Raw genomic sequence first — 21,996 nt, 5'->3', positions numbered from 1 at the left:
AGCAGTAAACAGAGCGTCCACACTGCATGGCTCAAGCCAGGTAAGTACACAGCAGTAAACACAGCGTCCACCCTGCATGGCTCAAACCAGGTAAGTACAGAGCAGTAAACAGAGCGTACACCCTGCATGGCTCAAACCAGGTTAAGTACAGAGCAGTAAACAGAGCGTCCGGGCTGCATGGCTCAAACCACGTAAGTACAGAGCAGTAAACAGAGCGTCCGGCCTGCATGGCTCAAACCAGGTAAGTACGCAGCAGTAAACAGAGCGTCTATACTGCACGGCTCAAACCAGGTAAGTACAGAGCAGTCAACAGAGCGTACACCCTGCATGGCTCAAACCAGGTTAAGTACAGAGCAGTAAACAGAGCGTCCACCCTGCATGGCTCAAACCAGGTAAGTACGCAGCAGTAAACAGAGCGTCCGGCCTGCATGGCTCAAACCAGGTAAGTACACAGCAGTAAACAGAGCGTCCACCCTGCATGGCTGAAACCACGTAAGTACAGAGCAGTAAACAGAGCGCTCACCCTACATGGCTCAAATCAGGTAAGTACAGAGCAGTAAACAGAACGTCCGGCCTGCACGGCTCAAACCAGGTAAGTACGCAGCAGTAAACAGAGCGTCCACCCTGCATGGCTCAAACCGGGTAAGTACGCAGCAGTAAACAGAGCGTCCACCCTGCATGGCTCAAGCCGGGTAAGTACAGAGCAGTAAACAGAGCGTCCACCCTGCATGGCTCAAACCAGCTAAGTACGCAGCAGTAAACAGAGCGTCCACCCTGCATGGCTCAAACCAGGTAAGTACGCAACAGTAAACAGAGCGTCCGGCCTGCATGGCTCAAACCAGCTAAGTACACAGCAGTAAACAGAGCGTCCACCCTGCATGGCTCAAACCAGGTAAGTACGCAGCAGTAAACAGAGCGTCCACCCTGCATGGCTGAAACCACGTAAGTACAGAGCAGTAAACAGAGCGCTCACCCTACATGGCTCAAATCAGGTAAGTACAGAGCAGTAAACAGAACGTCCAGCCTGCACGGCTCAAACCAGGTAAGTACGCAGCAGTAAACAGAGCGTCCAGCCTGCATGGCTCAAACCAGCTAAGTACACAGCAGTAAACAGAGCGTCCGGCCTGCACGGCTCAAACCAGGTAAGTACACAGCAGTAAACAGAGCGTCCACCCTGCATGGCTCAAACCAGCTAAGTACACAGCAGTAAACAGAGCGTCCACCCTGCATGGCTCAAACCGGGTAAGTACGCAGCAGTAAACAGAGCGTCCACCCTGCATGGCTCAAGCCGGGTAAGTACAGAGCAGTAAACAGAGCGTCCACCCTGCATGGCTCAAACCGGGTAAGTACACAGCAGTAAACAGAGCGTCCACCCTGCATGGCTCAAACCAGCTAAGTACGCAGCAGTAAACAGAGCGTCCACCCTGCATGGCTCAAACTGGGTAAGTACGCAGCAGTAAACAGAGCGTCCACCCTGCATGGCTCAAACCGGGTAAGTACGCAGCAGTAAACAGAGCGTCCACCCTGCATGGCTCAAACCGGGTAAGTACGCAGCAGTAAACAGAGCGTCCACCCTGCATGGCTCAAGCCGGGTAAGTACACAGCAGTAAACAGAGCGTCCACCCTGCATGGCTCAAGCCAGGTAAGTACACAGCAGTAAACAGAGTGTCCACCCTGCATGGCTCAAGCCAGGTAAGTACAGAGCAGTAAACAGAGCGACCGGCCTGCATGGCTCAAACCAGGTAAGTACGCAGCAGTAAACAGAGCGTCCACCCTGCATGGCTCAAACCGGGTAAGTACACAGCAGTAAACAGAGCGTCCACCCTGCATGGCTCAAACCGGGTAAGTACACAGCAGTAAACAGAGCGTCCACCCTGCATGGCTCAAACCAGCTAAGTACGCAGCAGTAAACAGAGCGTCCACCCTGCATGGCTCAAACCAGGTAGTACGCAACAGTAAACAGAGCGTCCACCCTGCATGGCTCAAACCAGGTTAAGTACAGAGCAGTAAACAGAGCGTCCGGCCTGCATGGCTCAAACCAGGTAAGTACCAAGCAGTAAACAGAGCGTCCGGCCTGCATGGCCCAAGCCAGGTAAGTACACAGCAGTAAACAGAGCGTCCACCCTGCATGGCTCAAGCCAGGTTAAGTACAGAGCAGTAAACAGAGCGTCCGGCCTGCATGGCTCAAATCAGGTTAAGTACAGAGCAGTAAACAGAGCGTCCGGGCTGCATGGCTCAAACCAGGTAAGTACGCAGCAGTAAACAGAGCGTCCACCCTGCATGGCTCAAACCAGGTAAGTACACAGCAGTAAACAGAGCGTCCACCCTGCATGGCTCAAGCCAGGTTAAGTACAGAGCAGTAAACAGAGCGTCCACCCTGCATGGCTCAAACCAGGTAAGTACGCAGCAGTAAACAGAGCGTCCACCCTGCATGGCTGAAACCACGTAAGTACAGAGCAGTAAACAGAGCGCTCACCCTACATGGCTCAAATCAGGTAAGTACAGAGCAGTAAACAGAACGTCCGGCCTGCACGGCTCAAACCAGGTAAGTACGCAGCAGTAAACAGAGCGTCCGGCCTGCATGGCTCAAACCAGCTAAGTACACAGCAGTAAACAGAGCGTCCGGCCTGCACGGCTCAAACCAGGTAAGTAGACAGCAGTAAACAGAGCGTCCACCCTGCATGGCTCAAACCGGGTAAGTACACAGCAGTAAACAGAGCGTCCACCCTGCATGGCTCAAACCAGCTAAGTACGCAGCAGTAAACAGAGCGTCCACCCTGCATGGCTCAAACTGGGTAAGTACACAGCAGTAAACAGAGCGTCCACCCTGCATGGCTCAAACCGGGTAAGTACGCAGCAGTAAACAGAGCGTCCACCCTGCATGGCTCAAACCGGGTAAGTACGCAGCAGTAAACAGAGCGTCCACCCTGCATGGCTCAAGCCGGGTAAGTACGCAGCAGTAAACAGAGCGTCCACCCTGCATGGCTCAAGCCGGGTAAGTACACAGCAGTAAACAGAGCGTCCACCCTGCATGGCTCAAGCCAGGTAAGTACACAGCAGTAAACAGAGCGTCCACCCTGCATGGCTCAAGCCAGGTAAGTACAGAGCAGTAAACAGAGCGACCGGCCTGCATGGCTCAAACCAGGTAAGTACGCAGCAGTAAACAGAGCGTCCACCCTGCATGGCTCAAACCGGGTAAGTACACAGCAGTAAACAGAGCGTCCACCCTGCATGGCTCAAACCGGGTAAGTACACAGCAGTAAACAGAGCGTCCACCCTGCATGGCTCAAACCAGCTAAGTACGCAGCAGTAAACAGAGCGTCCACCCTGCATGGCTCAAACCAGGTAAGTACACAGCAGTAAACAGAGCGTCGACCCTGCATGGCTCAAGCCAGGTTAAGTACAGAGCAGTAAACAGAGCGTCCACCCTTCATGGCTCAAACCAGGTTAGTACACAGCAGTAAACAGAGCGTCCACCCTGCATGGCTCAAACCAGGTAAGTACACAGCAGTAAACAGAGCGACCACCCTGCATGGCTCAAACCAGGTAAGTACCAAGCAGTAAACAGAGCGTCCACCCTGCATGGCTCAAGCCAGGTTAAGTACAGAGCAGTAAACAGAGAGTCCACCCTGCATGGCTCAAACCAGGTAGTACGCAACAGTAAACAGAGCGTCCACCCTGCATGGCTCAAACCAGGTTAAGTACAGAGCAGTAAACAGAGCGTCCGGCCTGCATGGCTCAAACCAGGTAAGTACCAAGCAGTAAACAGAGCGTCCGGCCTGCATGGCCCAAGCCAGGTAAGTACACAGCAGTAAACAGAGCGTCCACCCTGCATGGCTCAAGCCAGGTTAAGTACAGAGCAGTAAACAGAGCGTCCGGCCTGCATGGCTCAAATCAGGTTAAGTACAGAGCAGTAAACAGAGCGTCCGGGCTGCATGGCTCAAACCAGGTAAGTACGCAGCAGTAAACAGAGCGTCCACCCTGCATGGCTCAAACCAGGTAAGTACACAGCAGTAAACAGAGCGTCCACCCTGCATGGCTCAAGCCAGGTTAAGTACAGAGCAGTAAACAGAGCGTCCACCCTGCATGGCTCAAACCAGGTAAGTACGCAGCAGTAAACAGAGCGTCCACCCTGCATGGCTGAAACCACGTAAGTACAGAGCAGTAAACAGAGCGCTCACCCTACATGGCTCAAATCAGGTAAGTACAGAGCAGTAAACAGAACGTCCGGCCTGCACGGCTCAAACCAGGTAAGTACGCAGCAGTAAACAGAGCGTCCACCCTGCATGGCTGAAACCACGTAAGTACAGAGCAGTAAACAGAGCGCTCACCCTACATGGCTCAAATCAGGTAAGTACAGAGCAGTAAACAGAGCGTCCGGCCTGCATGGCTCAAACCAGCTAAGTACACAGCAGTAAACAGAGCGTCCGGCCTGCACGGCTCAAACCAGGTAAGTACACAGCAGTAAACAGAGCGTCCACCCTGCATGGCTCAAACCAGGTAAGTACGCAGCAGTAAACAGAGCGTCCACCCTGCATGGCTCAAACCAGCTAAGTACGCAGCAGTAAACAGAGCGTCCACCCTGCATGGCTCAAACTGGGTAAGTACACAGCAGTAAACAGAGCGTCCACCCTGCATGGCTCAAACCGGGTAAGTACCCAGCAGTAAACAGAGCGTCCACCCTGCATGGCTCAAACCGGGTAAGTACGCAGCAGTAAACAGAGCGTCCACCCTGCATGGCTCAAGCCGGGTAAGTACGCAGCAGTAAACAGAGCGTCCACCCTGCATGGCTCAAGCCGGGTAAGTACACAGCAGTAAACAGAGCGTCCACCCTGCATGGCTCAAGCCAGGTAAGTACACAGCAGTAAACAGAGCGTCCACCCTGCATGGCTCAAGCCAGGTAAGTACAGAGCAGTAAACAGAGCGACCGGCCTGCATGGCTCAAACCAGGTAAGTACGCAGCAGTAAACAGAGCGTCCACCCTGCATGGCTCAAACCGGGTAAGTACACAGCAGTAAACAGAGCGTCCACCCTGCATGGCTCAAACCGGGTAAGTACACAGCAGTAAACAGAGCGTCCACCCTGCATGGCTCAAACCAGCTAAGTACGCAGCAGTAAACAGAGCGTCCACCCTGCATGGCTCAAACCAGGTTAAGTACAGAGCAGTAAACAGAGCGTCCGGCCTGCATGGCTCAAACCAGGTAAGTACCAAGCAGTAAACAGAGCGTCCGGCCTGCATGGCCCAAGCCAGGTAAGTACACAGCAGTAAACAGAGCGTCCACCCTGCATGGCTCAAGCCAGGTTAAGTACAGAGCAGTAAACAGAGCGTCCGGCCTGCATGGCTCAAATCAGGTTAAGTACAGAGCAGTAAACAGAGCGTCCGGGCTGCATGGCTCAAACCAGGTAAGTACGCAGCAGTAAACAGAGCGTCCACCCTGCATGGCTCAAACCAGGTAAGTACACAGCAGTAAACAGAGCGTCCACCCTGCATGGCTCAAGCCAGGTTAAGTACAGAGCAGTAAACAGAGCGTCCACCCTGCATGGCTCAAACCAGGTAAGTACGCAGCAGTAAACAGAGCGTCCACCCTGCATGGCTCAAACCAGGTAAGTACACAGCAGTAAACAGAGCGTCCACCCTGCATGGCTCAAGCCAGGTTAAGTACAGAGCAGTAAACAGAGCGTCGACCCTGCATGGCTCAAGCCAGGTTAAGTACAGAGCAGTAAACAGAGCGTCCACCCTGCATGGCTCAAACCAGGTTAGTACACAGCAGTAAACAGAGCGTCCACCCTGCATGGCTCAAACCAGGTAAGTACACAGCAGTAAACAGAGCGACCACCCTGCATGGCTCAAACCAGGTAAGTACCAAGCAGTAAACAGAGCGTCCACCCTGCATGGCTCAAGCCAGGTTAAGTACAGAGCAGTAAACAGAGCATCCACCCTGCATGGCTCAAACCAGGTAGTACGCAACAGTAAACAGAGCGTCCACCCTGCATGGCTCAAACCAGGTTAAGTACAGAGCAGTAAACAGAGCGTCCGGCCTGCATGGCTCAAACCAGGTAAGTACCAAGCAGTAAACAGAGCGTCCGGCCTGCATGGCCCAAGCCAGGTAAGTACACAGCAGTAAACAGAGCGTCCACCCTGCATGGCTCAAGCCAGGTTAAGTACGCAGCAGTAAACAGAGCGTCCGGCCTGCATGGCTCAAACCAGGTAAGTACAAAGCAGTAAACAGAGCGTCCACCCTGCATGGCTCAAGCCAGGTTAAGTACAGAGCAGTAAACAGAGCGTCCACCCTGCATGGCTCAAATCAGGTTAAGTACAGAGCAGTAAACAGAGCGTCCGGGCTGCATGGCTCAAACCAGGTAAGTACGCAGCAGTAAACAGAGCGTCCACCCTGCATGGCTCAAGCCAGGTTAAGTACAGAGCAGTAAACAGAGCGTCCACCCTGCATGGCTCAAACCAGGTAAGTACAGAGCAGTAAACAGAGCGTCCACCCTGCATGGCTCAAACCAGGTTAAGGACAGAGCAGTAAACAGAGCGTCCGGCCTGCATGGCTCAAACCAGGTAATTACGCAGCAGTAAACAGAGCGTCCGGCCTGCATGGCTCAAACCAGGTAAGTACGCAGCAGTAAACAGAGCGTCTATACTGCACGGCTCAAACCAGGTAAGTACAGAGCAGTAAACAGAGCGTCCACCCTGCATGGCTCAAACCAGGTTAAGTACAGAGCAGTAAACAGAGCGTCCACCCTGCATGGCTCAAACCAGGTAAGTACGCAGCAGTAAACAGAGCGTCCACCCTGCATGGCTCAAGCCAGGTTAAGTACAGAGCAGTAAACAGAGCGTCCGGCCTGCATGGCTCAAACCAGGTAAGTACAGAGGAGTAAACAGAGCGAACACCCTGCATGGCTCAAGCCAGGTTAAATACAGAGCAGTAAACAGAGCGTCCGGCCTGCACGGCTCAAACCAGCTAAGTACGCAGCAGTAAACAGAGCGTCCACCCTGCATGGCTCAAACCAGGTAAGTACGCAGCAGTAAACAGAGCGTCCACCCTGCATGGCTCAAACCAGGTAAGTACAGAGCAGTAAACAGAGCGTCCACCCTGCAGGGCTCAAACCAGGTAAGTACGCAGCAGTAAACAGAGCGTCCGGCCTGCATGGCTCAAACCAGGTAAGTACATAGCAGTAAACAGAGCGTCCACCCTGCATGGCTCAAACCAGGTAAGTACGCAGCAGTAAACAGAGCGTCCACCCTGCATGGCTCAAACCAGATAAGTACGCAGCAGTAAACAGAGCGTCCACCCTGCATGGCTGAAACCACGTAAGTACAGAGCAGTAAACAGAGCGCTCACCCTACATGGCTCAAATCAGGTAAGTACAGAGCAGTAAACAGAACGTCCGGCCTGCACGGCTCAAACCAGGTAAGTACGCAGCAGTAAACAGAGCGTCCACCCTGCATGGCTCAAACCGGGTAAGTACAGAGCAGTAAACAGAGCGTCCGGCCTGCATGGCTCAAACCAGCTAAGTACACAGCAGTAAACAGAGCGTCCACCCTGCATGGCTCAAACCAGGTTAAGTACAGAGCAGTAAACAGAGCGTCCGGGCTGCAGGGCTCAAACCAGGTAAGTACACAGCAGTAAACAGAGCGTCCACCCTGCATGGCTCAAACCAGGTTAAGTACAGAGCAGTAAACAGAGCGTCCACCCTGCATGGCTCAAGCCAGGTTAAGTACAGAGCAGTAAACAGAGGGTCCACCCTGCATGGCTCAAACCAGGTAAGTACGCAGCAGTAAACAGAGCGTCCACCCTGCATGGCTCAAACCAGGTAGGTACGCAGCAGTAAACAGAGCGTCCACCCTGCATGGCTCAAGCCAGGTTAAGTACAGAGCAGTAAACAGAGCGTCCACCCTGCATGGCTCAAACCAGGTTAAGTACAGAGCAGTAAACAGAGCGTCCCGCCTGCATGGCTCAAACCAGGTAAGTACGCAACAGTAAACAGAGCGTCCAGCCTGCATGGCTCAAACCAGGTAAGTACACAGCACTAAACAGAGCGTCCACCCTGCATGGCTCAAGCCAGGTTAAGTACAGAGCAGTAAACAGAGCGTCCGGCCTGCATGGCTCAAACCAGGTAAGTACAGAGGAGTAAACAGAGCGAACACCCTGCATGGCTCAAGCCAGGTTAAATACAGAGCAGTAAACAGAGCGTCCGGCCTGCATGGCTCAAACCAGGTAAGTACACAGCAGTAAACAGAGCGAACACCCTGCATGGCTCAAGCCAGGTTAAATACAGAGCAGTAAACAGAGCGTCCACCCTGCATGGCTCAAACCAGGTTAAGTACAGAGCAGTAAACAGAGCGTCCGGGCTGCAGGGCTCAAACCAGGTAAGTACACAGCAGTAAACAGAGCGTCCACCCTGCATGGCTCAATCCAGGTTAAGTACAGAGCAGTAAACAGAGCGTCCACCCTGCATGGCTCAAACCAGGTAAGTACGCAGCAGTAAACAGAGCGTCCACCCTGCATGGCTCAAACCAGGTAAGTACACAGCAGTAAACACAGCGACCACCCTGCATGGCTCAAACCAGGTAAGTACCAAGCAGTAAACAGAGCGTCCACCCTGCATGGCTCAAGCCAGGTTAAGTACAGAGCAGTAAATAGAGGGTCCACCCTTCATGGCTCAAACCAGGTAAGTACGCAGCAGTAAACAGAGCGTCCACCCTGCATGGCTCAAACCAGGTAAGTACGCAGCAGTAAACAGAGGGTCCGGCCTGCATGGCTCAAACCAGGTAAGTACACAGCAGTAAACAGAGCGTCCACCCTGCATGGCTCAAGCCAGGTTAAGTACAGAGCAGTAAACAGAGCGTCCCGCCTGCATGGCTCAAACCAGGTAGGTACACAGCAGTAAACAGAGCGTCCACCCTGCATGGCTCAAGCCAGGTTAAGTACAGAGCAGTAAACAGAGCGTCCACTCTGCATGGCTCAAGCCAGGTTAAGTACAGAGCAGTAAACAGATCGTCCGGCCTGCATGGCTCAAACCAGGTAAGTACACAGCAGTAAACAGAGCGTCCACCCTGCATGGCTCAAGCCAGGTTAAGTACAGAGCAGTAAACAGAGCATCCACCCTGCATGGCTCAAGCCAGGTTAAGTACAGAGCAGTAAACAGCATCCACCCTGCATGGCTCAAACCAGGTTAAGTACAGAGCAGTAAACAGAGCTTCCCGCCTGCATGGCTCAAACCAGGTAAGTACACAGCAGTAAACAGAGCGTCCACCCTGCATGGCTCAAGCCAGGTAAGTACAGAGCAGTAAACAGAGCGTCCGGCCTGCATGGCTCAAACCAGGTAAGTACCAAGGAGTAAGGAGAGAGTCCACCCTGCATGGCTCAAGCCAGGTTAAGTACAGAGCAGTAAACAGAGGGTCCACCCTGCATGGCTCAAACCAGGTAAGTACGCAGCAGTAAACAGAGCCTCCACCCTGCATGGCTCAAGCCAGGTTAAGTACAGAGCAGTAAACAGAGCGTCCGGGCTGCATGGCTCAAACCAGGTAAGTACACAGCAGTAAACAGAGCGTCCGGCCTGCATCGCTCAAACCAGGTAAGTACACAGCAGTAAACATAGCGACCAACCTGCATGGCTCAAACCAGGTTAGTACGCAGCAGTAAACACAACGTCCACCCTGCATGGCTCAAACCAGGTAAGTACGCAGCAGTAAACAGAGCGTCCGGCCTGCATGGCTCAAACCAGCTAAGTACGCAGCAGTAAACAGAGTGTCCGGCATATAGTAACCACTCAATAAATGTTGTCTATCTCTACAGGCCTTGATATCTGACAGCTGCTGTATTTCTATAGTTAAGAATCTTTTCCAGGGGCGCCTGGGTGGCTCAGTCGTTAAAACGTCTGCCTTCAGTTCAGGTCATGATCTCACAGTCCTGGGATTTAGCCCCGCACCAGGCTCCCTGCTCAGTGGGGAGTGTGCTTCTCCCTCTGCCCCTCCCCCCTGCTCATGCTTGCTCTTTCTCTCTCTCTCTCAAATAAATAAATTAAATCTTAAAAAAAAAAGAATCTTTTCCAAATTTGCTGACAGCCGCTGAGAAAACAAGCATATTTATCTTCATGTCAAAGGCTATTCTCAACTCCTCTTCTTGGTAAACTTTCTCAGTCAATTCAGACCATCCTGGCAGATTGGAGTTAAAAGATAATATATTCAACTCTCGATTATCCAGAATACTGAAAGCCTCATCTCCCATTAAGCTGTTATTTAGACTGTGCAGCTATGAGAAAGGAGGGAGTTCTTTCTGTGCGAATGTAAGCACAGATACAGAGAAGAAAAACCAAGTGCACAGCAATCTATGCTATTACCACTTTTGTACAGAAGAGGGAGAAAAAAGGAAAGCTATACACAAACCCCCGCCCCATATATTTTTGCTTGTATATGCACAATATATTTATGCAAGAATACGCTACCTACCGGTAACAATGACAGCCTCTAGAGAAGTAAACTTGGTGGTTAGGGGAGAAACAGGAAAAACTTTGCACTTAAAAACCCTTTTATAATCTTTTATCTGGAACTATAATAATGCATTATCTAAACAAGAAGCCTACAGAAAGCTACTCAAATGCTCCATCATACACTATATTCCAAAATTACTTACCATTACCCATCTCATAAATACTTTCTTTAGGCTAAGAAAAACCCTTTCACAAAAACAATCTCTCTTCTTCCTAGTTATTTTAAAATAATTTTTAGTAAGCCCCCCCTCCAGTCTTTCCTTTAAGGGAAAAAAAGACCATCACTCATTATGTGCCTGTTTAGCATTACAGCTTACCAAACAGGTCATCTGTCTACACAGATGCTATGCTAATTCTTCTCTGGATGTATAGTGTGGATTCAAATAAAAATTGCTGTCTCATAATCCACTGCTAAAATAATTAACACAGCAGCAAGGTAAGACTGTATCTGATTCACTGGGAATTTATTCTAATAATGGAGAATGTTCTCACTATAAAAAAGAAAATGATAATTATGTGACCTGATTGGTGTTAGCTAACATACTATGATACCATTATGGTAATAATATAATGTATAGATGTATGAAATCAACAGTTGTATACCTTAGATTTATATAATGTTCTATGTAATTATATCTCAATAATAAATAACCCAATAAAGAAGAATGGAGCAAAATTTGATGAGAACTTTGTATTTAGAACTCAAATCATCTCCTTCCCTCTCTCACCTGCATAATAGAATAGAAAATGATGAATTAAACTAGTTCTTCGGAAAAGTAGCTATATTCATGCATTATTTTCACAGCGCTTAGTATTTTAGCGCTTAGAAAATCTACCTAGGACTTCTGTGTTCACTACTCAATAGTTTTAAGCGTTTTTATCGAAAAACTGAAAACTCTTTCAAAACTTTCACCTTACAGGGGCGCCTGGGTGGCTCAGTCGTTAAGCGTCTGCCTTCGGCTCAGGTCCTGATCCCAGGACCCTGGGATCGAGCCCCACATCGGGCTCCCTGCTCCGCGGGGAAGCCTGCTTCTCCCTCTCCTACTCCCCCTGCTTGTGTTCCCTCTCTTGTTATGTCTCTGTCAAATAAATAAATAAAATCTTTAATAAAAAAAAAAAAAACTTTCACCTTACATTCTCAAGTTCCATCATGTTTCTTGAACAAAAATCTTACTTGCTTTTGATAATGCCAAACTACCTTTCTTATTATACATAAAAATATTTCTAGACAGGCAGAACACCATGAAGGATTCAGCTTCTGCACAGGTACAATTAGGTAGCTGTATGATTTTATTTATGCTCACTGAAACTTTGTAAATCCATGTGTGTTAGAACCTCACAGTGATGTTGACTTGGAAGGCCATGCCGTCAGACCCTTCAATTGAGCCCCATCTTGTATAAAGATTCCTTTAGCATTTCAAAGACAGAATGCCCAGAGGGTCCAGGATAAGTCCAGTCAAACCTAAACTGCACTCTACAACCCACAGTTGGTTCCAAGCTGTCTTTCAGTAAAAATATATTTTCTATCATGTACTAAGAGCTTTTAGCAAACTTTATGAACTATGAAAAAAACTGAGGCATTATAAATTTGAAGCGCCATGTTCCATAAAGGAATAACAGAGCTAAGGTATCTTGTTAATAATCTTAAAGTTAAATGAGTTTTCTTTCTCTCCTAAGAGGCATATGAATGCATTTGAAAGTTCCAAACTAAAAGGATATCCTGGGGCGCCTGGGTGGCTCAGTCGGTTAAGCAACTGCCTTCGGCTCAGGTCATGATCCTGGAGTCCCGGCATCGAGTCCCGCATCGGGCTCCCTGCTCGGCAGGGAGCCTGCTTCTGCCTCTGACCCTCCCCCCTCTCATGTGCTCTCTCTGTCTCAAATAAATAAATAAAATCTTTAAAAAAAAAAAATAATTAAAAATAAATAAATAAATAAAAGGATATCCCCACTCACAATGTGACATAAGACACACATTGAGACTGATTAAAAAAAGAAGCCAGACACAAAAGGCCACATATGCTTTGATTCCACTTATATGAAATGTCCCAAACAGGCAAATGCACAGGTACAGGAAGTAGATTAGTGGCTGCCTGGTACTGCAAGTACAGGGAGTGACCACTAAGGAGTGTGAGGTTTCTTTTGGGAGTGATGAAAAATTTCCGAAACCAGATAGTGTTAATGGTTGCACAATTCCATGAATACACTAAAACACTGAGCTGCATACTTTAAAAAATGAATTTTATGGTATGTGAATTATATTTCAAATGCTTTATTTAAAAAAAAAAACATACAGAAACGGGGCCAAGCATCTTCAATAAAACACTTTTACTATGGGAATGCTCCTCCTTGCACAAGATATCCCATCTCAGAAATTCACAATGCATGTATGAAAGTTCTAACAAGTCCCATAGAAACCTGACTGCTGGGTTCAACCCAAGGTTTCCCCAACTCACTTGACTGAAGAATAGCTCAGCATACCAGTTACCCTCCCCACTGAGCCTGATACTATCCACTTGAGCTTAAATGTTCCCTGAAAAACATCAGGGAAATCTGCTTTCAATATTTCATAAAGCCAAAACAAAACTGTGAGTATCAGAAGAATACTATTTATCATCTGAGATGCACTAGTGGAACTAAGATGCACTAATGGAAAATGAACGTTTACAACAAACTCGTACCGACTGTCTAATACAATACATTTCTAACAGGTACTTTATATATTTTTAAAGTCAGTTAACTAAAAAACTTTCCATGAATCTTTTGATAAAGAAAATTGTAACCTAATTATTTAAACAAATATTTCTACTATAAATGAAAATTCATTAGAAAATATACCACCTCCTCACCCAATGCCTAGAGTAGATTTTTTTTAAGTTGTATTAGCTTTCTGGGGTCTGACTTATATCAAAAGACATGCAAGAAGTCCCAATAAATAATCTATAGCACTTTCAACTAAAAATAGAGACAGCTTTGGGCGCCTGAGTGGCTCAGTTGGTTAAGCGACTGCCTTCGGCTCAGGTCGTGATCCTGGAGTCCCGGGATCGAGTCCCGCATCGGACTCCCTGCTCGGCAGGGAGTCTGCTTCTCCCTCTGACCCTCCCCCTCTCGTGCTCTCTCTCTCTCTCATTCTCTCTCTCAAATAAATAAATAAAATCTTTAAAAAAAATTAAAAATAAATAAATAAATAAATAAAAATAGAGACAGCTTTAAGAAAATGGCACAATTTTCTATAAAATGATCAACAAAGATAATAACTATCTGCTCTACGGCCCCAAAGCGAAGGAGTTCAACTGCATGCACAACTTGGATCAAGGTCACGAATATACTGCTGTTCAATAAAAGCAAGTCACAATACATACCATAGTGCTCCGATTTACATAAAGTACAAAAGCAGGGAGGGGGAGTTGTCTTGTTTTTCTAGAGATACAAAATACATGGAGCTCTCTAAAAACAACAGCATGATACAGGCAAATTTCAGGAAAGTGGACAACTTTGAGGAGAGAGGGCCTTCACAGGGAATGGTGACGTTCTTCAACACTGTGGTGGGCACAAAGGGCTCACCACACTTTCTCTGAATTTATGGTCTAAAAAGAAAACCTAAAACTTCAAAACTTCTACCACTTAAATCACAATACCTCATATATAATTTGTCATCAATTCTAGGGAACTTAATTTATCTTCTAAATCTGGTATTTAGTATTTAAAGTCACGGAAGAAAAACAATCTTATATAGAGAACTTCTGATACTTGAAACCAACATATAGCTATACGCTAAAAACACTTATTAACACATGCATAATAAGTTCATAACTGATCGCTCCCACCCCCAAGACTGGTGTAGATGTAAAGTAAACGCTGCACCAGAAACAAGTTTTTTAAATGTGAATGATGTTGAATAACAGATAATTATTAGTGTTACAAAAGATATCCTAATATTACCTGGGGCAAGGTTCAAAGGTAATCTTCTAGGTGAAATTGCTCTGGGGTGCTGCTTACTAATTTCTTCATAAATCTGAAGCCTCTCTTCTAAAGTGCCTATTATCAGTAAATATGTGTGAGATTCAAAGCATCAGAACTTTTATCTATGATAAAATGCTAATAAACTTTAAAAATTGTTATAAATAAAGACTGCATTGTCAATATTAAAGCTGCGCTCAATTTTTAGAACATTAAAAAAACTGCAGTGGTGAAATAATATGATCAGCAAAACACCATTTTAAACCCCATCTCCAGAGAAATCCAAAACTTCATCACAACAGATTCTACATCCAACTCAAATCATACACATACAAGACATACAGACTCAAAATACACAGCACTTCTCTTATATTCCTTAGTGTACAACCTCATGAAAAAGAAAGTGCTCCTTTATAACTTTTCTTACACAAATTCTCTAACTTGGTGAAGCCTACACACATCCCCACAAAAGGTTGTAATGCTTACTGATTAGGTTTTAAAAAGCAACCATTTCAGCATCGTGAATGTAAATGTTTTATAGTTTAAAAGATGAACTACATTTTTAAGGTAGCTTTGACATTTAAAATCTTCAATGAAAATCCATTAAAAAGAACCCCATTAGTACAGACTGTTTAAAGTGGCGATTATTTCTCCCTGTAAATACAATGATATAAAACATACTTCTAACAGAAAGTTGTATCTTCCCTCCCAAGACCAACCTAATTTTATAGTACTCAATAGAGGATCTATATTATATGTTACTCTGCAATAACAATTTGCAAAGTAGGATGTGGTCTACTTCGTTATTCTAAAATAATATCCTGCATAATTTTCAAAGAGAGATTATATGCATTATTTCATATAAGCAATAAGACAATTTACAGGAGAATTTTAAGAAAAAGCAAACAAACCTGATTTTAAACCATAAGGTTTTCAATTGATTTTAATTCAGAAAACAAGTATTGTAAGAAGAACCCTTGGTGCCAGCGATCAAGGTATCTCTATACTAAATGTAGTGTTCACTATCAAGATTATAAATCAATACTTAAAAAAGTAATGTTTGATTTTGTTTAGACTCTTTCCTTCCCCCAGTAGTATGTTTTGGAGCTCCAATGTGCTGGGATTCAAAACCTGGGATATAGGAAAGATAATTTTCATATTCTGTTAACAATTTGGAGACTTCAAGAAATATCAAGGACCCTTATACTAAAATTTACATTAAGACTATTTTTTTTTACATGAAGACTATTTACTGCATATTTTTAAAAAGTAAGTCTCATATTTATGCCTAGTCTTAAGAGTATTAAAAAAAAAATTCTCCACTATCCCAGATATAACAAGTTTTATGAATATAGTAAAATTAAGACAAAACCAAACCATTTCAATGCCCTATTTGAAGTCACAAGTTGGAGCTCCAGAACTTACCATGGGGGAGAAAAGGTCCTAAGGAACCTAAAAAGATAAAGTAATGTAATTAGTTTTGTAATAATTACATCTTATAGTAAGCATGGATCTTGACATGGAACATATATTCATTTTACTAAACATTTAAATATCTGTATTATTAACTACATGTCAGTAACTGATAGTTTAAAGAAAAACATCAGTTATCTCACCTTTCCAACCTTCGAACATATTATGACTTTTGTCCAGATTTTTAAAAACACAAATTATTGATCTAATTAATACTTTAATTTCCATCATTTTCTTAAAAACAATATACGGAAAAAAATTAATGATTTGTGGTATTAAATTTTAAACACACAGAAAACCTGGATTAATTTGTAACAGTGATTAGGGTACAACAAATAAATTTTTCTCAAAGCTCATACTTCTATAAATGAATATGAATAGCTACCTATTTTTACCATATTTTTTAAATTTAAAAGTTCTGCTTTGTCAACCCCCTTGAACCGTATTTTCATAATTATTTCAGCCATGTATTTATCCATGAGTAAATCTATTAGGAATATTAACTGCTCTTAACATTTAATTATGAATATATTAAGGAAAATTTGGAAAAATACTACAGATTTCTAAAAAGGATAGGTTACCTAATTTGGAAAGAAGATTTGTAAAATTTTGCTCTACACAAATTAACCTAGTTTGAAATTAAGAGAATGATTTTCATGTTAATGCTGTACATTACATACCCTCAGCAAAATTTCTTTGGCCTAATTCTTATGTTTAGAGGCTGAGGGTAACAAGCCTCTAGTTCTTTAAAAAATATTAAATTTCCCAGAAAGGGAATGCTCGTTTTCTTCCCCAGCTCTCTAGTTAGTCTAAATTGGTAACATTTCAATGGGTCAAGGAATTTAAAATTATCTGTGAGCATTTATCACTTAAGTATAAATAAATATCTAAATTCCTCTTCACTGCCATGTTGAACCTATAATTTTCCTAAATGGAAAAATAAATGCTAACGCTAAAAATATTTGTCTTCAAATATTATTACAACTGTGCATTTATTTCAAACACTAGTTAAGATTAGGTAGAGGAGAAAAATCATTACATACTAAGTTGCAGAGCTTTTTCCAAGCCTTCATAATAACACCAATTTTCTGCATTCCGATCAATCAAGTTTTTGAATACTTCACTGGCTTCTTTTAATCTTCCCAATTTCAACAGCATTTCCCCTAAAATTAAGTTTAGATTCACATTCATTTTACTTAAACATTAAATGCCTTTCTGATCTCATAGATTTCACTAAGCATTATTAGTATAATAGATGTTTATGAAAGACAGAACCGTATGTGCTTCCCTTTGGGGCATGTTGTGCAGTTTACATAACTAACCACATTAATTCACAGCTTGTCTTCAGAAATGAACCTTCATTTACACATTTTATTATACTAACATTCATTTCTGGCTCCCTTCTACACCCCAAATATACACATAGGATATTTAGTTCTTAGTAAAAATATTTGCATTGTGCCCATTTTTATATACCCCTTAAGATCGTTAAAGACTCCCTCTACAGACTGGTAAATAATTCTAATGAAACATCCCTACATTCCTACTGCTAGATTTGAATGTACTCTTTCTGATCAATTCATATATTAAACAATTCTCCGTTCAATTCTCTTAGTTTCCTTTCGACAGCACTAAAATTGGAGAAGTTTAACTCAGTAAAACAAAAACACTAAGTACCACTTCACAGCAAGAAACCACACAAACCAGGTTCACATGGGGGTCACCCCTAAGATTCAAATCCTTTTACTAAGCCACACAAATTGAAAGTAGGCCTGGGAGGGGTGCCTGAGTGGCTAAATAGGTTGAGCAGCTGACCTGACTCCCCACGGGGCATCTGCTGAAGATTCCCTCTCTCTCCCCCTCACCCTGCTCCTGCGCCCACGCTTTCTCTCTCGCAAATAAATACATTGTTAAAAAAAAAAAAAAAAAAGAAAGAAAGTAGGCTTGGAAAATGAGTATCTAAACTTCTCAGATATAATGGAAAACACATCTAATCAAAGATAAAAGGGAGATTCTCAAAAAAGGCTGTATCTCAACTTCCTATCGCTAAGACCTCCCCTTCCCCAAACAATCTATTTCAAAGAAATAACCCTTTGAAATGTCTTCAGATGTATTATTTCAAGTTTTATCATCTGGGAGGAGACAATATATTGAAGTAGTTATTATATACTATTATTTTACTATTTATATATATTACTCAAGCTCTAGAGGAAGACTAACCAGATGTAATTTCCAGTTTTACTACTTTCTCATACAAAATTCCAATGTCTACTTACCTATAAAATATCAACTATCTCAGTCCGATTTTGTGATAAATGAATTAATTTAAAGGGGTTAGCACTTTAACCCCTGGAAGAAAGAAACCAGAACACTAAATTATTTATCTGCATTGTACCAATAGTTTGAAAAATAGTGTTGTTCAGGGGCGCCTGGGTGGCTCAGTTGGTTGGGCGACTGCCTTCGGCTCGGGTCATGATCCTGGAGTCCTGGGATCGAGTCCCGCATCGGGCTCCCTGCTCAGCAGGGAGTCTGCTTCTCCCTCTGACCCTCCCCCCTCTCATGCTCTATCTCAGTCTCTCTCTCAAATAAATAAAATCTTTAAAAAAAAAAAAAAAAATGAAAAATAGTGTTGTTCAATAGCCAAATTATGGAAAGAGTCCAAACATCCATAGACTGAAGAATGGATAAAGAAGAGGTGGTGTGTGTGTGTGTGTGTATAAAATAATATTACTCAGCCATAAAAAAAGAATGATATCTTGTCATTTGCAATGAGATGGCTGGAGCTAGAGTGTATAATACTAAGTGAAATAAGTCAGAGAAAGACAAATACTATATGATTTCACACATTATGTGGAATTTAAAAAACAAAACAGATGACATGGGGGGGAAAAAAGACAGGCAAACCACAAAGCCAACTCTTAACAATAGAGAACAAACTAAGGATTGCTGAAGGGGAGGTGGGTGGGGAGTGGGCTAAATGGGTGATGGGTATTAAGGAGGGCACTTGTGATGAGCACTGAGTGTTGAATCACTAAATTCTACACATGAAACTAGTATTACACTATATGTTAACTAACTGGAATTTAAATAAAAACTTGGGAAAAATAAAAAATAAAAAGAAATACACAAAATAAGTGTTGTCAATATTAGTATTATTCCCAAAAATTAAATCAGCACTATACATTAACTGGAAGAGCAGAGTATAGCAGTTAAAAATAAGGACTCATGAAAAGACATGAAGAAATCTTGAATTACTAAGTGAAAGAAGCTAATCTAAAAAACCTACATACTATATGATTCCAACTATATGACATTCTGGAAAAGGCACACCTATAGAGACAGTAAAAGGATCAGTGGTAGCCAGGAGCTGGGGGCAAGGAGAAACAAACATACAGAGCACAGAGGATTTTTAGAGCAGTTAAACTACTCTATATGACACTACAATGGTGGATATATTTCTCAAAACCTAGACAAGAGTGAACCTTCATGTAAACTGTACTTTCAGTGGTAATTACCTGTCAATGTGGGGGTTCACTAATTGCAACGAATGTACCATTCCGGTAGGGAATGTTGATGGGGCGGGGGGAGGCTTGCATGTGTGGCAGCAGAGGGTATATGTGAAATCTCTATACCTTCCACTCAATTTTGTTATGAACCAAAAATTACAAAAATGAAGATTATTTAAATAAAAAAAGTGGTGATTGACTGGCTCAGTTGGTAGAGCATGTGACTCTTGATCTTGGGGTCATGCGTTCAAACCCCATGTTGGGTTTAGAGTTTACTTAATAAATAAATAAATAAATAATAGGGACGCCTGGGAGGCTCAGTCAGTTAAGCATCTGCCTTCAGCTCAGATTATGATCCCACAGTCCTAGAAGAGAGTCCTGCATTGGGCTCCTTGTTCAGTGAGGGGCCTGCTTCTTCCTCTGCCTGCCACTCCCCCTACTTATGCCTCTCTCTTTCTCTTTCTCTGACAAATAAATAAATAAAATCTAAAAAAAATAAAATAAAATAAAATAAAATAAAACAGTAAAACAAAAAAAGTAAGGGCTCTGAAGCCAGGAAGATGTGTTTAGAAATTAACTCTACCATCTAAAAGGCAGGGTGACTTTGGGTAAGTCCTTAACCTCTCTCAACTTTAGTTTCCTCAACTATAAAATGGGGATAATCTACCTATGCTGGAAGTGCTAAAAAATTAAATGAAATAAAGCAGTTTAAGCAATTACCATACTCTGAGACACAGGAAAAGTAAATAAACATTAGCTATTATTTTTATTAAGCTTTAGAAGTCCTGCAACTATATGAAACTTTAGTTCTAAACTAATTATTACTTTAGTTAGACATTTTATTATAGTATTGCTCAGAGAATGGTAACTGATGAACAAAACTTTGTTTAAAAAAAAATGTGCTTGACCCATTTCTAACAAGCTATTTATCAGGATCCTGCCTTCATACCTAGCCCATATTGAAAATAAATGAATCTTGTTTTCATGATGACCCCAGTAACATCATTTACTATTCTCATTGTATTTACTTATTTCATGGATATATATTTGGGGGAGGGGAGAGGAAATGGAATCTGGAGTCAAAACCCCTAGACTCAAATCTAGTACTACTGAGCTCACTTAGCTGTATGACTTTGGGCAAGTCACTTAACCTCTCTGTTCCTCAGGCCCTCAATTCTAAAATGGATGTAATAACCATACATAGTATTATTATGAGGATTAACTTAACAGCTTAACAATAAAAATGTTTTTTTATTATGTAGCAAGTCTTATTTAAATGTTAGAACAGAATAAAGTGCATAGTTTTCGTTCTTTTCTTTAATTGAGACCACTAAAAAAGAAAAAGCAGGTCAACCTACCTTTAATTTCTTCCACCAAAAGTTTATCACATATTTGTTTCTCATACACTTCTATATGTTCCAAAGATTCCTGAAATAGATCTGCCTCTCTCATCACTTGATTCTGGTATAATATCAGTTCACTATATTCATAGTCTATTTTGTTGGGAGGAACCTGAAAAAAAAAAGAACAATTATTTTATTATAATTATAGAAAATAGTTATAGATCTTTAATTGCTTACTCAGAAAAGTCATTCACACAGACTAAAAGAAGCAATTACAAATAGAACAGTGACTAATACATTCTTTAAAACAAACAAAAAGGTGGAATTTCTGCCTACGGCAAAGTAAAGATTCAGGTCAGCAAATCCTATACTCAAAGAAAAGTATGAAAATGGTTAAAATTCTATAGAATCTACCAAAAAAACTACTAAAATAAAAAAGTTTAGCAGGTGACAGAATACATGATCAAAATACAAAAATCAATTATACTGCCATATACTAGCAACCAACAACCCAAAAATAAAACTAAAATAATTTCATTCACAGTAACATCTAAAAGAAAAAAGTATATAGGAATAAATTTAGGAAATAAGACCTATACATTGAAGACTGAAAGCATGCTGAGAGATATTAAAGACCTATGTAAATGGAGAGACATTTCAAATCATGTTCATGGATCAGAATACTCAATATTGTTTTGACAGCAATTTTCTCCAAATTTATCTACAAATTCAATGCAATCCCTACCAAACTCTCAGCAAGCTTTTTTTGCAGAAATTGACAAGCTAATCCTAAAATTCAAATAGAGATAAAAGAAACCCTGCATTGCCAAAAGAGTCTTGAAAAAGAACAAAGTAGGAGGACATGCATTTCAAATTTCAAACTTACTATAAAATAACAGCAGTCAAGATAGTGTGGTATTGGCATAAGGAAAAAGTGGAATTAATAAACTACAGCTTATTTATATAATGAAATACCAAACAGCAGCTAAAAATGGATAAACTGGAGTACCTGGGTGGCTCAGTCGGTTAAACAGCTGCCTTAGGCTTGGGTCATGATCTCGGGATCCTGGGATCGAGCCCCCTGTTGGGCTCCCTGCTCAGCAGGGAGTCGCTTCATCTTCTCCTTCTACCCTCCCCGCACCCCGCCCCCCACCGTGCTCTTTGTCTCTCTCAAATAAATAAATAAAATCTTTTAAAAAAGTGGATAGGGGTGCCTGGGT

General features: G+C 43.1%; 1 protein-coding gene across 8 annotated transcripts in view; it reads right to left on the bottom strand.

The window, feature by feature from the left end:
* The window catches only part of NAA16 (N-alpha-acetyltransferase 16, NatA auxiliary subunit), a 74,472-nt gene that overhangs the window by 40,582 nt on the left and 11,894 nt on the right, over positions 1–21,996 (bottom strand). For 3 of the 8 annotated variants that reach the window (XM_064586039.1, XM_045869521.3, XM_064586038.1), the window contains 4 exons: positions 20,792–20,945; positions 16,971–17,090; positions 15,880–15,906; positions 14,437–14,532 (listed from right to left, as the gene is read on the bottom strand). In XM_064586039.1, coding sequence (XP_064442109.1) covers positions 14,437–14,532; positions 15,880–15,906; positions 16,971–17,090; positions 20,792–20,945 — 397 coding nt within the window. The remainder of the gene's footprint in view (positions 1–14,436; positions 14,533–15,879; positions 15,907–16,970; positions 17,091–20,791; positions 20,946–21,996) is intronic. The other 5 variants (XR_010409988.1, XM_045869522.3, XM_064586040.1 and 2 more) reach the window with 3 other exon arrangements.

The sequence above is a fragment of the Mirounga angustirostris genome, unplaced genomic scaffold (assembly GCF_029215605.1).
Source record: "Mirounga angustirostris isolate CCGP_5_RB_7025 unplaced genomic scaffold, mMirAng1.0.hap1 SCAF_3, whole genome shotgun sequence".
In the NCBI taxonomy this organism is placed as follows: domain Eukaryota; kingdom Metazoa; phylum Chordata; class Mammalia; order Carnivora; family Phocidae; genus Mirounga; species Mirounga angustirostris.
Note: the sequence above shows the minus strand (reverse complement) of the source record. Positions and strands in the feature narration are given on the sequence as shown.